This window comes from Coturnix japonica, chromosome 38 (genome assembly GCF_054131305.1).
Source record: "Coturnix japonica strain WE chromosome 38, WE-NBRP24, whole genome shotgun sequence".
Taxonomy (NCBI): domain Eukaryota; kingdom Metazoa; phylum Chordata; class Aves; order Galliformes; family Phasianidae; genus Coturnix; species Coturnix japonica.
Window position 1 is genome coordinate 4,293,384 of NC_140700.1, and position 16,415 is coordinate 4,309,798.

Consider the following 16,415-nt stretch of genomic DNA (forward strand, 5'->3'; position numbering starts at 1 on the left):
GGGCCGCATCCTGCCTGTCTGATCCACCGCTCACATCCCACCCAGCGCTACTAATGTGGCCCCGATAGTGCAACGTTCGTGGTTGTTATCAGCCCCTACGGGACGTTCCACCTCCCTGAACTCCTCCGGGCCGCCCCTCTGGTCCCCGCCCGCCCCTCTTGGCCCCTCCCCGGGCCGCGGCCGGCGCTGAGGGCGGAGCGGAGCGGAACGGCGCCGCGTACAGCGGCCGAACGCCGAGCGGAGCGGAGGGTGAGCGGGGGAAGGGAGAGAGCGGAGCGGGGTCGGGAGGGGGCGGCTCCGGGTGTTCAGCTGCACCGGGACGGCGGTGGGGACGGGGACCGGGGTTGGAACGGAGCGAGTTGGGAGCCCGGGCCGCGGGGAGGGCCGAGGCCGAGGCGGTGTCAACAACGGCGCTTCCCGGCCCGGCCGTCAGCGCTTCCTGCCCGCTCCGCAGCCGGGTTGTACCGGGGGGAATTCCTGCCTCGCTGTTCCTGTTCCGAACCGAGCTCCAAGGGCCCCTCTACGGCTTTATAACAGCGTTCTATCAGCGGTTGTTTCATCTGCAAGCGTTTGTCATCGTGTCTGTTGGTTCTGTACTTGGTTGGACCTGGTTGGGTTCGCTCTGTGCCGCTCTAATGCCCCCCCCCCTGTGTTAGTGGTGTGCTGGAAGTAGGGATGTGTTTCATTTTGGGGTTACTGAGGCCATAAGTGTGAATGGAGGCACAGCATTGAGTCCATGGAGCTGTCAGCGTTGGGGCAGTTCTGAGATCATAACTCACATCAGTGACGTTGGCTGCTGTGTCCGAATGGTGCTCTGACATCACACCATATTGCTATGGCCGCTTCCCTACGCCAGAGTGCTCACATCGTGCTGCTATGGGAAAGATTAATGTTAAAACATGCAAATATTGAAGGGTCCATTCATCCAAGAAACACCTTTTGATGCCCAAAGGCCCAGCCGTGTGTTCCCATGGAGGTGATGATGCTGGTATGGGGATGGCACTCCCTGACATCAATAGGTTCTGTATGTGGAGTGTTCACCCCATTAACCCTCGTGTTCCATGGCCCCAGGGACGAGCTGAGCCCTGGGAAGGCTGCAGGGTAAGGAGCTTTGTGAAGATTTTGAGCTTTGCCAACCAGGGACTGAACTGCTCCGTGTCGTGCTCTGACACACTAATGCTTTTATTTGGAGTCTCCAAACCAGCCTTTAACTGGGATGGTTTGTATTTGAAACCATAAACTGAGCTCCGTTTTGTGTCCATCCCATCTGCACTTAGTCTGAGCGTGGCTGCATGGCAGTTCTGCATGATCAGCTTGGATGGAGGCATGAGTTTAAAACTGGGTCAGGTTTGGGTTGTGTTTCAGCCCTGATCAGGTTTTGGGGTGTTTTTTGTCTCCTTTATTTTGAAGGGAAGTTGGTGGCTGTGGGCTCAGAGCAGCCGGGATCACTGTGTGCTGAGCTCTGCAGCACTTATTGATTCCCCTCTTGCACAGATTAAAGGCTGCCGTGTTTGCTCTGTAGCAGCATTAACGATTCAGCTGTGATTGTGTGTGTGCGTTCACAATGTCAGTAAGTTACTCTCAGCTCACTGTTATTCTCTTCTTCTTTCTTTAGTGGAAACGTTTCTTGTTTTTATGGGACCAGGGGTTGTTTAGCAGGGCTGTAATGAAAGCAACTTCTTACAAACGTCATCAAGTTCAGTCTCTTTTGCTTCATGAAAACAGGAAGGAACTTGGAAGTTTGGATTCATTTCAGTGCATGCAAGTGATAAATGTAATTGCTTAGACCAATAGGAGAGAGACCTTTTCTATGAGTCAGGAGCCTGGTCGGTACCATCTGTGTCTCCATCACTCAATGGGGAAAGAAAGTCCCCATCTATTAAATGAAGAGCTGCAGAAGGAAAGCCTTGGCCGTGCTTCCTAAAGGCCACAGTGCAATGCAGATGATGCTCAGAGCAGCACAGCAGGCAGTGCACCTGATTGCAGGTGAGACCGAAAGCATCAGTGTTATCTCTGCCTGCACTGCAATAGCCACAGGGCTCCACCACAACACTGTGCTGCTTCTCAATGCAGAGCAGCAGCAGAATTGCCCAATGAGGCTGTGGATGCCCCATCCTTAGAGGCTTTCAAGGCTGGATGTGGCTCTGAGCAGCCTGGTTGGTGACCCTGCACATAGCAGGGGGTTGGAACTGGATGAACACTGTGGGCCTTTTCAACCCAGGCCATTCTATGATCCTATGAGAGATGAGTGTGGATGGGAGTGCAGGTGGTGTTTTGATCTCTGCTCTGCTGCAGGCAGCCCAGCAGGTCCTGGGTGTTAGGAAATACCGGCTGTACCTGAACAGGCACTGCCTCGCAGCTGCGGTGGCCTCACCTGAGCCTGGCTCAGGGTGCAAGTGGAACTCTTTGGATTGAGAAACGCCAACCAAAGCAGAGCTCGGTGTCTTTTGCTGTTTGTTTGCCTCTGATGAGCAAAGCCCTTTCTATGGGGGGAGCTCTGAGCCTGTGTGGGGTTGGTGATGTTCCTGGGCACGCTTAGGGGCTGCTGGTGGGGCCTGGCTTTCCTCCCCCCTTTCCTTTTGTTTAGCTGAAAATATGGGCGCCAGGCAGTGGTTGTGTGCTGGGCAGGTGCTCTGAGTCACCACTAGCTGTTATTTATTTTCAATATTGATAAGATGGAAAAGGGTTTAAGTCCATCTAGGCAATGAAATGAGAGGTCTGAGTGCATCTGCAGCCGTAGCCATATTATGGCTGAAGCAGATTTGAGGCTTTCTTGGAGTGTTTGGATCAATGGCTTCAATCCCAGGGGTGAGCAGTATGGAACCGAACATCACCCCAAACACATCCATTGGAAATAGACCCTTAACGTGGAGCACTCCAGGCATGTGGGAAGAGCAGTCGGGCTGGATGTATTGGTTGCACTGCCTTTTTATGTTGCTTTTCATGTCATATCCTTTCCTCCAATGCAAATAAACTTGAAGTTGCAGGGAGGGGCTGCTGGGAAGTGGAAAAAACTTTCATTACAGACAGCTGACATGCAGGATAATATCTTTTTATGTGCCACCTACCGCATGATAGCTTGGAGTAAATCATAGGTCACTGGGTAAGGTTATTTCTGGTGCAGCTGTTTTACGCAAGCTGGCCCATTCCAGCACACCCTTCCCAGGCTGGCACTGGGCTGAAGAGCAGAGATCTGAAGGGGTTTATGGCATAAAGGCAGGTGAAAGGGAAGTTAACGTGGCCAGATGTTGGTTTGTAACGCTAATTGTAGATGAAAATAACGTCAAGATTAAAGTTGGAGACTGAAGCCGTTCCCAGCAGCCTTCCTGATGAAATATTCATGTATTTAGGGCTTTTAACTCATCTGATTACGTATAATAATACTGTAATCGGTGCGACTTGCTGGCTTTGGATCTGTTGGTGAATGTGATCATAGGCACACGGATCACTAGAAGCTGCATAGATCAGAACACGGCTTTCTCAGGCATCTCCTTTGCAATGATCAAACAGCTGTTTGAATGCCCCGGGGTCCTTAGTGCCTTCTCCTCCATTCTGCAATCTCAGCACCCTGCAGGCATTGGAGCATACAGTGCAGTGCAATGCAGTGCAGTGCTGGGGACCATGAATTGCAGCTCAGCAAAACCCGGTCTGCAGAACGGTGAGGCTGAAACTTCATTCTCTTTAATTGACATTTTCATGCTGAGTTGATACAAACTGCATCTGGACAGGGAAGAGGTTTAATAAACCCAACTAATATTGCTGTGTGGCTTTTGAAATCAGCAGCATCCCTGCTTTGGTATATGGGTGATTTTGTATGAGCTCAAGAAAGAAAACGAGTTGCATGTGGGGGTCGGCTTTGCTGAGAAAGGTGTCCTGAGCAAGATGGAAAGTACAGAAATCACAGATCATGGCAATTAATATTCAGATGAAGTGTGGGACGTTCTAAGGTCTGGATCAGAGTACAGAACTGACTGTCTCCAGGCCATATGCTTCATGAATTTACACATTAACAGATTCGTTTCCCTGTTGCCTTATGTCTTTTCATTGCACAGAGGTGTGCAGAGACAGGAGCAGCCTGATACCCTCCTGCTGCAGCCCAGCACTGCAGCACAGCTCCTTCCCTCTGCTCAGACCCACAGAAGAGCATCCCTGCTTTTGGAGCAGGAGTTTGGCTGCCCGGACTGTTGGTTTTCATTTCATTGTATAAGAATCTATTTTGGTTGCCATCCCCCATAATGGGGTAAAACTGAAGTGGCTCGTATAGAAGCTCTTTAGCCCATCAGAGCAGTGTCCTTTAGGGAGGAACGTCACGTCACTCTTATTTTCCATGCAGGAAATTCCGGGAGGAACTGCTGCAGTTGTTTTGCCCTTTCAAGCCTTGCAGACTCAGGAGGATTTAACACTATGAGCATTGCTGTGCAGCTCTCAGCTCCGGGCTCTGATGCCTTCAGGTGCCAACACTGAGCTGCTGACAGCGTTCTGCATCTTCCTGCTCTTAAAAGCTTTGCATAGAAGAGAATTTCTCCCTGTTCTGCCCCCCCCCAGGCTCCAGGATGCAGCATTACAGGACTGAGTTAATACTGAAGGATTCAGGGCTGTAGTGGAAAGCCTCGTTTTAATACAAATAATAATACCAATGGCACCTTTTCCTGTATTGGAGTTAATTCAGTGCATCCAACTTGCTGCTCTCGGCGTTCCCGCTGAGCCAGAAAATTCGCCATGGAAGGTTTCAAGAGGTGCTTTCCTGCACGGTGCTGATAAAACACATTAACACCAATTGGGTGCTCATTACAGCCTGGTGTGGCACATCAGCTGCCAATCAGCGTGGCACTAATTGGCCCCGTGCTGGGTGGGCATGGCTTCAATACCCCTTGGGCACAGTGCTGTACTTTGGACAGGAGGAAGGCAGTGGTTTGCATCTATCTGCCCAATATTGCTGCCCAAATGAAATAATTCCTTATAGTAGAAGCTGAAGTGATGGTGACAGCCGGGCTACCTCGTGGCTCTTAGTTACTCTTAATTGCATAAACCAGGAAGAACATGGTTAAGGATGTTGCCAGGCTACTATCAGCACAACAAATTCTTCTTCCTGAGTAGAATATGGTCAGGGTTTTGCACCGATGGAGCCTCCCAGCTTTGGGCTGGGATTTAATTGGCATTAAAAAGGTCAGAGTGTTTGTTTGGGGTTTGTTTTTCCTGCTGGAGAAAATGGGGGGGGGGAAAAAAAGCAATTCACAAAGTGGTGGATGTGGGGGACAGCAGATGGGAGGAAACCCTATGAGCTGGTTCTGTATGCAGTGGCCTTTTATGTTGATGGGTTCTACTGGTGGGGAAGGGCAAAAAGATGGATTATTTTTGTAGAATCATAGAATAGCCTGAGTTGCAAAGGACCTCAGTGATCATCTGGTTCCAACTCCCTGCTCCTCAAGCAGTCCTTCATTGAACTGCTTTTCAACACGGGACTGGCTCAGGTCTGGGCTCAGTTCCCAGCTGTTGTTGCACAGACCCACGTGTCATTTTGGTGGCTGGTTTTGGTCCTTGGATGTGTGTGGACTTCCATGGTGTGCTGCCCTGTGCTCTGCCAGCAACCTTAGCAAAGCACAGGTGGGTTAATTGGGCAAATTCCTGCCTGGGATGGAAACAGGTCCATTGTTTTTAACAGGAATAATTTGAGTCTTGGCCCCATTTAGGAGGATAAAAGATCACATCCTGCCCTTCATGCTGCCTTTGCCCTGGGTTTGGTCATTGCTGTGATGGGTTAGAGTTTGTTTTGCAAACGTAGCTGAGATTGAAGGAGGAGTTTTGGTGGAGCATTGGGAGCTCATCAGTAGACATAAAAACTAAATAAAAATAAAAAACCCACAAAAAACAATGGCCTTTTCATGGCCTAGTTTGTAGTAATTGAAAAAGCTGGCGCGAGGAGCACTTTGAAGCTCAAAATTAAACAGGTTTGTTTATAGTAGCCGTGATTCAGCTCTGAGCTGCCAGGGTAAAAATAACCCCATGCGTGGCCACAGTGTGGGGCAGGGTGCTGGCAGTGCCATTGCAGATGCTAAATGTTGGTTGTCTGTGGGTGCAAACCAGGTAGGGAGCAGGGGATGAGGGCATGCAAATGCCGTCAGCAAGAATCCCTTTGCTGTAGCCTCGCTTTCCAATTGCAATTGGAAGGATGTTTAGCAGAGATCTCTACATCTCCTTTACCTGGTTCTGGGGCTTCAAGGTGGCAGCATTGGGTGCAGATCTGCTGCAAAAGCATCTTACAAAAGCAGTTGCTTGGCTTCCTGTGCCATGCAGCACTGGGGCCTCACCATGCCCCACTCTAAAGAGTGGATTTGATGCTTACAAACATTATTGGCTAAAAAATATCTTCTGAAGAGTTAATTTTGGTTTGTTTTTCTTTCAGTGCCCTCGTAAGGAGCCTGGAAAACCCTTCAGTAGTGCTGTTAACACTGATGAGAGATCTTTTATGCCAAGGTATGAGGTTTTTAATGTTTAGTTTGACAAGTGGTAAAGTGAAAAGCTTTGCTGCTCGAAGCATCCAACCAGCTGCAGATACATGGCAGCCTTGGTGTGATGTGTGGACGGTTACATTTGCATGTGGGTAGCTGTTCTCGTGTTGAGCACCACGTGAGGGTTGCTTGGAACAGGAAACCTTTACACTTCACAGTGATCACAGCCTTCTCTTGTATCGAAAGAAGCACTGAATGCTCATCATTTCATGCTGCTTTGCAATTCAGCCTTTGCTTCAGTGCACATTCCTGCACTGCACAGTGGCAGTGAGAGCCAAACGTCTCCTATATGGAGGTGGGCACATTCAGTTTGCCAAACAAGAAGTTGGTTGGGATGGAACATGGTCATTTCTGGAGGAGAAATATAAATATCTGTGCTGGATAAACAGGTAACGTTAACAAACTCGTGTAAGGGCTGCGAGATAATTAAAGCATGTGGGATCTACAATAACAAGGCTTGTATGATTCAGGATCTTGGTTTCCTGTTGCAATTGAGAGGAAAAAAAAAATAAAATCAGCAAATATTGCAGAGAAGAAATGAGAAGTCAGTCTTGTATTACTGCTGGCTGGAACTTTCCCACAAGTATTTTTACTATAAATAAGAAGTGAAAGAGTTCACAGCTATATTTAAACCGTAGCGTGATTTACTTTCAGGGCTTTCTTGGGTGGAGCATCCCGTGGAGCCTTGAAAGATGCACAGATCAATGGGTTGCATTGATGGTTTGTTATAAAATAGTCACCCACCCCTTGGAATTCCTAAGGATTGTCAAGAGGAAAAGTGTTGCTGATTGGAATTCCCCTCTACTTCCGAACATAACCCACAATTTTAGAGCTAAAAGGAAGTGAATGTTACTTCTCTGGGAAGTTTTCAAGCAGAAGAGCTTAGAGCTGCCAGAATCTCAGCCAAAACTGTTGCCAGTGTATTCAGTGTATAGACATTGCTTGGACTGTTTTAAGATATTTAAAGCTACCATTCTGGAAAACCCCTGACTCTGTTTCATCAGTTTTTATGCAATTAAGCAAGAACAGCTTCGAGAAGTGAAGAAAAATAGCCCTGAGGTTAAATTCAAGCTCTTGGTGCTGCCGCTGGCTTCAGCTCTGCTCTCTATGTAAGGCTGGGGAGCAGCTGGAGGGGTGAGAGCCTCGGTGTGGATGGGATGCGGCATCTGCTCTACTGCAGCTTGGGCTCATGTCAGCTTGGCTGTTGGTGATAGTGGACAAGGTGATGTGTTTGGTAATGGACAGGGTGATGCATTTCTGCACCAAACCCCAAGGAACAGCTTTTCCTTTATAGCCAATCTGGTGCAGCTGTAAATCCCATGGCAACATTGGTTTGCGATGCCTTTGAATAATGAAACTTCCCTGGGTTCATAGCGTTCATGTTTCCGAACCCTTACTTGGGAAGGAGGAGAAGATAACTGGCAGCTGAGGTCATTGTTTGCCCAACGCCCCGACCGGGACAGCCCAGCCTGGTTCAAAATGTAAACAGAGCGTAAAATGTTTATGGCCAGCTTTGTCACTTGCCTTATTTGTCGGGGAATCTCGAGGAGAATGAGAGGTTTTCTCGTGCAGCGCAGCGAGCACAGAGAGCTGGAAGATTTCCTTAAAAAGGCACAGCCCTGGCTGGGTGAGCAATGAGTGCTTGGCAGCGGTGGGGTCGGGCTGACCTTCCTGGGGAGAACTGCTGCCCTACATCCTTCCCTGAGCCCCTGCTCACATCTCACCAGCCTCATTGCCTTGTCCTCATGGCTGTAAAACATTGAGAACACAGAGGGAAGGCGCTGCAGTGGGGAATGGGTTTGTGACTGCACACACAGTGTTTCCCAACAACAGAAAGCCAACAGGTCTCGCCTGGGCATCCCAACCCAGTGAGCTCAGGGCAATGCTTGCCATAATTAAAACTCTCTGTGACAAAGTGAAAGGAAGCACTGAGTTGTCAGGTTTGCTATGGGAGTGTGGGATTGCATATAGTTGGTGTATACACACACTGGAACGTGTTAGAGGGTGGGTCTGTGCTTTGATGGTTATTGCTGTGCATGGTATGAGGCAGAGCTTATGTCAGAGGCCATCTAAACTCAAGCATCCAAGTGGACAAGGAAAGTCTTCACCGTTCCTACCGAGGTTCCAGCTGTGATTACATCTGCAGAGCAGCAGCGTGTTGCTCCTTTGAGAAGGCAGTGTCCTTAAGGTGTGCATGAAGGGTAACGTTGCTCTCCTCTTGCCTTGCAGGTTGCTGGTACCTGAGCAGCCCGCGCCATGCGTGAGTACAAGCTAGTGGTCCTTGGCTCAGGAGGTGTGGGCAAGTCTGCCTTGGTGAGTGGCTGGGAATGGTGCTGGCACTGCTGCATGCTGCTCCTGGGCACTGAGTGTGCTGGGATGTTTGTGCTGCTGCTTGCTTGAACTCAATGACACCCAAGTTGCCTTTGTTACGCTGCTGAAGGATCTGTGAATGTCTTTTTTTTTTGCCTGAGAAGAAAGAAGTAATGAATCACTGCTGGAACAGTCAGCCTTTGGTGCTTGCTTCCTGCAGATGTGTAATGCTGTAGATACACAGCACCAAGCCAGGGCTGCACTGATGGCACTTTGCGTTCCTTAAGTGGTCGTGTTGTTCCTCCTAAGAGGTTTACAGAGCAGAGTTGATAGGAAAGCTTTGTAAGACAGATTTCTGTCACCTGTTTTATCACAGAGCAGCCAAGCAGCTCACCCAGCAGCCAGGATGGCAAAGAAGTGGTCAAGTGTGAGGTTATCTAAGAAGGAAACAGGCCCTGCTCCTTGTCATGCAGGGTGACAGCAGCTGACTCTCAGCAGAGAGCCCTGTTCCTTTCCATTCTCTTGCTGGAATGGGCTGCTATGGGCTGTCAGATGACCTGCGGAATCCAGAAGGATGGAGGGAAATGTTACTCAATTATGACTCAAATTTGATGTGCTCTTCCAGAGATCCCATCCTAATCCTTGCAAGACAGAGGACTAAAAGCTTTTGATACACTCTGTTCTTCCACAGCACCTTAAGCAAACTGAAGTGACTACAGAAATTCCTGTGCCTTCCAGGGGACCAGGAAAACTGGGGAGCAATGGGAGTCAGAGTGATGCATATACAGAGCCTGAGTGTTCAGGAATGGGTCTCATGTGTTACAACAGTCCAGCAGTCCCAAAGTGGCTCAAGAAATGACAGACTGCACAACATTTAATTGACATTACCGCTAATTGATGTCATTTCTCTCCACCTGAACTTTCTCAGCAGCGATTTGATGCTGCTCCTTGTTTGGTGAAGTGCTTATTGGTTAAGTGTTACCATCACAATCCGTTTGCTTACCTGATTTTTGTTCCATCTCTTTTCTCCCCAGACTGTACAGTTTGTTCAGGGAATTTTTGTTGAAAAATATGACCCAACAATAGAAGATTCATACAGAAAGGTAAAGTAGTGGCGTTTCTGTTCCTTTCACATCTCACACTGCTCACTGCTTTTTAATAATGCTATTAAAGCCTATCAGACCGAGCCAGGTGTGTATCTGAGAGCATCATGGAGCCATAAAACTACAGATAGTTTCCTTTGGCTTTGCAGAATACTTCACAAACTTGAGGCTTCTGGCCAACCCAATGGCATGAGCTGCTGTATAGCTGAATAATAAGAAAAGGGCCAATGGTGCTGTTAAATTGGCTGTTTTTACCTCTATTTAATAGGAGAACTTAACCTCTGTTTCTCACACAACTTTTAGATCTCTGATGTCTTTGTTGCTTTCTCTTGGTGTTATTCTGCTTAGTTTGAAGGCACATACAAAGTCTCTGCAGCTGCTTTGCACGCAGGGCTGAGCAGAAGTCCTTGTCAGGATCCCTGACCCTGGTGTTATGCAGCTCTATCAACAGTGCTGCTTTCTTCTCTGGGATTGATGTCAAGGAACCCATTGTTTAGCAGATTAGCATAATTGTTGCCATAATTAAAGACACCAAAACAGAAAACAAAACTTGCAGCCTTTGTGCCTGCAATAATTAAGCATAAATTCTGAGCTCTGCTGTTAAGATTTATTCAGCTTTCGTAGAATTACCCACGGGGAGTCAGAGGCATTTCTTAGATGGTGAAAGGTTTGATAGGCCTGAGCGTGAGCAGAGGTACAAGGGAGCTGCCCCATGTGCCAGCTGGGGGTGTCACTGAGCTCTGATAGCAGAGCCTCTCGTGATGCTGGGAAGGTGCTGTATTGCAGAACTCTCTGTTGCAGAAGTGAAAAATGAAGCTGAGATTCCTCTCCTCTGCCTCATTTTGGAGGCTTTACTTTTAACTGTTTCTTTCTCTTTTTCCCCAGCAAGTGGAGGTAGACTGTCAACAGTGTATGCTTGAAATCCTGGATACAGCAGGGACAGTAAGTATAACCCCTTTTTCTAATTGGCACCTCCTCACCTCCATACAGCAAAGCTATTCCATCACAAACATCCATCAGCTGCATTAATGCCATTCCTTTTTCCTTGACTCCAGGAGCAATTCACAGCAATGAGGGATCTCTATATGAAGAACGGCCAAGGGTTTGCACTAGTATATTCAATAACAGCACAGTCCACGTTTAACGACCTACAGGACCTACGGGAACAGATCTTACGGGTGAAGGACACTGAAGATGTAAGTAAAACGTTGTCTGGTTTTGTAAATGAATAGCATATCTTCCGAATGAAGCACGTGGAAATTTGTACGTGAGCAGAATGTCTTTCTAGGAATACTCATTGCTGCACAGCCAAGTTTTGTGCTGGAGTTCCCTCTGCAGTGTTTGTGACATTAAAAACAACAACTCGAGTTTGCTGGAAAGCTGACAGTCTGGATGGGGAGTGATAGCAAAATGGTGGGAGTCTTTTTTAGTATTGGTATTTTCCTCTTTCACTGTGCATTAGCAGGACTTCGTTTCCTTCAGACTTAAGAGAAATCACTGTTAAATTTGCCAATAATGATTCAGTCACTAAAATGGATTTATGGTGTTGTGCCAGGGGGTGGTACTTAGAATCATAGAATGGCCTGGGTTGAAAAGGACCACAATAATCATCTGGTTTCATGCCCCTGCTGTGTGCAGGGTTGTCAACCACCAAACCAGGCTGCCCAGAGCCACATCCAGCCTATTCGTTGAACCCAAGGCTCAGAACCTCTTCAACTTCCATGCTCAGTTTTGGGCTTCCTGTTTTAAGTTTCAGGACACAGCTTTTAACATCCCAGCACTTAAACCATTAACCTTAGTCCGTGTTTAAATCCAGTCTTCATATGACACAGAAAGTGATAGAGCAAGTTGTTCTACTTCCCTTTTCTGCTCCACATTGATTACTGTATCTTGAAATAACCTTATAAAAAGTTTGGAATCTTTCAAACCTGTCCCATTAATCAACTAAGTAGCACTTTTTTCCCCCCCACTATTGTTTCTCATTTTCATTTCCTTCTTTTATTTGCTGAACGTGTTCAGAAGGAGAGAGTGTAAGGGAGAGCACTGGGCTGAGATGGCTGTGAATCATAGAAGGGTTTGGGTTGGAAGGGACCTGCAAGGTCATCTGTTCCCAACCCCCCCCCTGTTACAGGCAGAGTCACTTCCATTAGCCCAGGTTGCTTGCTGCCCCCATCCAGCCTGGCCTTAATGTGAAATGATCTTTTGAGGGGGGGTTTTGTGCCTTCAGCTTTCTGATGTAAGAAGTAAAATTTACTTCTTAAGCATAAAAGTGCCGTTGTTTTCTGCTCAATACGGCTGTTTTAAAGACAAAAATTAATCTTGAGTGCAGCTGAATGAGAGGGAGAGACTGCAAATACTTTCAAGTGGATTAGAAAGCGTACAGTGCGTTGGAAATTATCAAAGGAAGTGGATGGTGATTTATTTCCCAGCTGGAGAGTACTCATTTTCTGCTCAAAGAATGAAATGCTTCAGGAAATGGAGCGAGGCACACACCCACCAGCAGCAGCTCTTTGGGTTTGGGGTTTTTTCTATGTGTGTATAGCAAAGGGAAACAGGATGCAGAGGTGCACCCAGCTGCTGAAGGAGAGGGGCTGACGGCCATCACTGTGCTGTGGAGCAAAATGACTTCTTGTGTCTGCGTTGTGGATATAGGCTGAATACACTGAAAATGCACCAAATGTGTATTTTAATGTGGCATTTATTGGAAGCTCCTTTTGGGAGCTGAGCTGCCACGGGCTCATTAGTTAGAAACTAATCAGGTATTATCAGCGAGTCAATATTAATGATGGTTTCAGTGCTATTTGTAGTGAATGCCCTTTTATCTGTGCATAAAATATGTCAGTGATGCAATACGCACTGTGATGTGATGGGCAGATGGCTGTGTGCTGGGGCTCTGGGAACACATAGCTGCATTTCAGTGACAGCACTGCTTGGGCAGTAGGTGTTGTATATTATGTTGCTGACACATCTCGTCCTCTTGCTCATCCCTTCTCCAGGTTCCAATGATTCTGGTTGGCAATAAATGTGACCTGGAGGAAGAACGTGTAGTCGGCAAAGAACAGGGTCAAAACTTAGCAAGACAGTGGTGTAACTGTGCCTTTCTAGAATCGTCTGCAAAGTCTAAAATCAATGTTAATGAGGTAAGTATGAGCTGCTCCTTGTCTTTGTCACTTCTACATGAATGCCATGTAGAGTAGAATCATAGAATTGCTCAGGTTGGAAAAGACCTTAAAGATCATTTAGTCCAACCACAACCTGACCATACTATTCTAACAGCCCTCTGCTAAATCACGGCCCTGAGCACCACATCCAGATGGTTTTTAAACACCTCCAGGGAGCATGGATAGCAGAGGGTCCCGAGTGACCTGGATGACTCTTAGACAAACTTCTACACGTTTTTAAGATAACAACTGCTGCTATTCTGAATGTGGATATGCCCCACTGTATCACTTGTCGTGTTGCATAGTATTGGCTGTTGGTTTTGAAAGTATTTGCTTTTCACATTCCTGCTACATCTGGCTGCTCAAGCAGACATCCCATCATAGTTCCTCCTCTGGTAAGCCACTGATTTACTGAGCCCATTTCCAAACATAGATCTATCTGCACAGTTTTCCTTGTTTAAATGAGAACCACCTCTGCACGTTGGTGTGCCCGGCGTCGCGTGGCTCTTGCCATCCAGCACTGAGGTTTTATTCTCCCTTGTGAGCTATCTGACAGGGCCGGGGGCCAGCTTTCCATTCACAAATGCTAAGGTGACCCCATTGAGCAGAGCAGCTTTGGTGCCAGGAGATAACTGGGACCATTTAGGAGCCTGAGATAAGGAGAAGCAGTGGCTTTTGGCCCAGACCCAGCATCCTTCTGGCAGCCGGTGTGCCATGCCCAGTGCTGTAGGGATGGGGCTGCAGGGACCTCATCTGCCAGCAGAGAGATGTTGTGTCCTTTGCCACATGTTGCTCCAGAACGTGGTGGTTTCCTTTGTACAGCCTTGGCTCTTGCTTGTAAAGGCTTAAAGATGGAAAAGCTGTTCTGCATCAGAATAGAAAATGCCTCTTATTGGTTGGTTTCTCCTACAGGAACCTTTCCTTTATATGTCATCTGTACTTTTAGCATCTGGGTGTGAACTGCTCCTGCTTCCTGGATCTTGCAGCTTAGCAAAGGATATGCAGGAGTAGCTCAGGTGTTCTTCATTACACCAGATCCCAATGAAGGCAGCGTGGGTTCATTCTGTTTGGAGCAATGGAACTGGGCACTTGTGCTTTCATGCACATACAAGACAGAAAATGTGAAATATCCAGGCATTGAAATCTGTTCCAACCTGTTTCTTTGTCTTCTGGATTTCCTTGGAATCAACCAGAATTTGTGAGCAATCAGCAGCTCCAGGAAGGAAGGAAGGAAGGAAATGAGGAAGAAGGGTGGGGCTTTCTGGAGGTCAAAGTAGTTCTGTTCAGTACCACGACCCAACTCCATGCAAGTTTGCAAAGCTCGTTTTGCTAGGAATGGGTATTAATGGGAAAACAAATGGCAGCAAAAAGCGTTCATAAGAAGTTTGTTGCTGAAGTGAGAAGAGGTCTCTGTGGTCGTCCCCTTCTGGAAGAGTCTCCTTCAGAGCAGATGATTTGTTTTTCCTTGCTGATATTAATACATTCAGATAGGTCAGCACCAAAGGCACATGAGATCATCAAATGAGATCAGCTCCAATCTGAAAGGCCAGGAGGGGAAACTAAGAACACATCCTACACAGTGGGGAGTGAAGCCAGGGCCCAGAAGGGGCTCCGTTATGGATGGATGGGAGCTCTGTGCCCTGTTGTTTAATAACCAATTGCTTGAGGAATACATGCAGGTAAATGGAAGCAGATGATTGAATACATGACACTGCAGACACCAGGAAGGAGTGTCATCCTGCCAACCTGCCTGATTTCTTTGATGCTTGCGTAGTGTTTGTTAGTTTGGCGCTCAGTTTGTGTTTTTCCTTTTCAGATCTTTTATGACCTGGTCAGACAGATAAATAGAAAAACACCAGTGGAAAAGAAGAAGCCGAAAAAGAAAACATGCCTGCTGCTTTAGAGTCCCATGGTGCAGCAGCTCTGAGCCAGGTAAGCAGCGTCTCACATGCAGCCTGGGTGTAATGCACACCTGAGCTGCTCCTGGTGGGGCTCATTCCCCTTCCCCTCCTCTCCTCTGCCTTCTGTCTGCTCCACAATGCACAATTCTTGCTGTCTGTGTTTTCTGACTGAAAGCCATTTCCACTGCTGGACCTGGCAGGGAAATATCAGCCTTCCTTCTTTTGCTTGGGCTGTGGTTTGTGACACAGCAGGAACCGGTGGGGATGGGTTCCTCCTCGCTCTCCCCTGTGACTCCGTGCTCGGAGCCATCCTGGGTCAGCGGTGCCTCCTCCTTATTCTGTGCTGAAGTGCAGAGGCAGTCGGGTGACTCTGTGCTGTCACAGCCCTGGCTGATAAGAGGACAATTGCAAACGGCTTTGGGTGGGACGTGGATTTCAATGGCTGCCCACCAAGAACACAACACAAAACAAAACCCCACCGAAGGTTGGACTTAGGCTATAAATAATCTTCCTGTGTATCTTGGCAGGGTACTCAGTGTGCTGACAGCTGCTCCGTCACACTGCTGGATGAAAGCAGCCTCTTTGCAGCTGCAGGCTCTGGCTGGGAGCAGCACGGTGCCCTTACCCTACAGCATTAGAAACCCCATTCTTTTTCTCTTCCTAGATTGCAGGAATGAAGAACTGTTGCCTAAATGGAAAGTGCCAGCGTTCCCAACGTCACCACCTTACAGAAATTAGTGACATATCTGAAGGAGCTTCTCCTGTTCTTTTGTATCCGACGAGAAGAATTTAGATCTTAACATGGTTTGCACACACAGGCCCTGGAAAAAAGAAATTGCTCTGTGTTTTATCTCTTGGAAATTTAAGACAACAGCATTTCTCCTTTGCTACAGCAGTTAACAGAAGTGAAAGATAAACGTAATTGACTCTAGTGTATGATTATACAGAGGGGCATGGATGCATTTCAAATGTTAGACATCGCTACTAGAATGAAAGTTTCATATTGACCCTTAGATGGTAATTTCTCCCCTTCGAGCACTAAAAATGTTCCACCATTCTATTTTATATCTGTAACTATAGATATCTATTATCTGAAATCCCCCCCCCTCCCTCCTTCGAACTCCCTGCAGCAAATAACTTTTTGAGTCATTGACTTCATTTTATATTTAAGAGTTACAGAGTTATCATTATTTTCATCCTGGGATTATATTCTAATTAAAAAAAAAAAAACTTTGTGCAAAATGCTTTGGACAAATGGGTCTTTTATAGGGGGAAAAAGAAAAACCAAAACCCTGGGATAACTGATTTCTATGGCTTTAAAAGCAAATATATATATAATATACTAAACCGACTCTAATGTTGCTTCTTGTGTTTTACTGTCACAGATTAAATTACAGCTTTTATGAATGATTAAATTTTAGTACATTTTCA

General features: G+C 47.1%; 1 protein-coding gene across 3 annotated transcripts; it reads left to right on the forward strand.

The window, feature by feature from the left end:
- The first annotated feature begins 194 nt into the window (after window positions 1-194).
- RAP1A (RAP1A, member of RAS oncogene family) lies at window positions 195-16,415 on the forward strand. 3 transcript variants are annotated; one of them, XM_015885364.3, is made up of 9 exons: window positions 195-249; window positions 6,404-6,474; window positions 8,739-8,822; window positions 9,854-9,922; window positions 10,808-10,864; window positions 10,978-11,118; window positions 12,919-13,062; window positions 14,900-15,015; window positions 15,649-16,415. In XM_015885364.3, the coding sequence occupies exons 3-8, from the start codon at window positions 8,766-8,768 to the stop codon at window positions 14,984-14,986; spliced, it is 555 nt and encodes a 184-aa protein (XP_015740850.1). In that variant the 5' UTR covers window positions 195-249; window positions 6,404-6,474; window positions 8,739-8,765; the 3' UTR covers window positions 14,987-15,015; window positions 15,649-16,415. The 3 variants fall into 3 exon arrangements, with proteins under 3 accessions (XP_015740850.1, XP_085383548.1, XP_085383546.1); XM_085527420.1 differs by lacking the exon at window positions 195-249 and adding an exon at window positions 4,872-5,166; XM_085527422.1 differs by lacking the exon at window positions 6,404-6,474.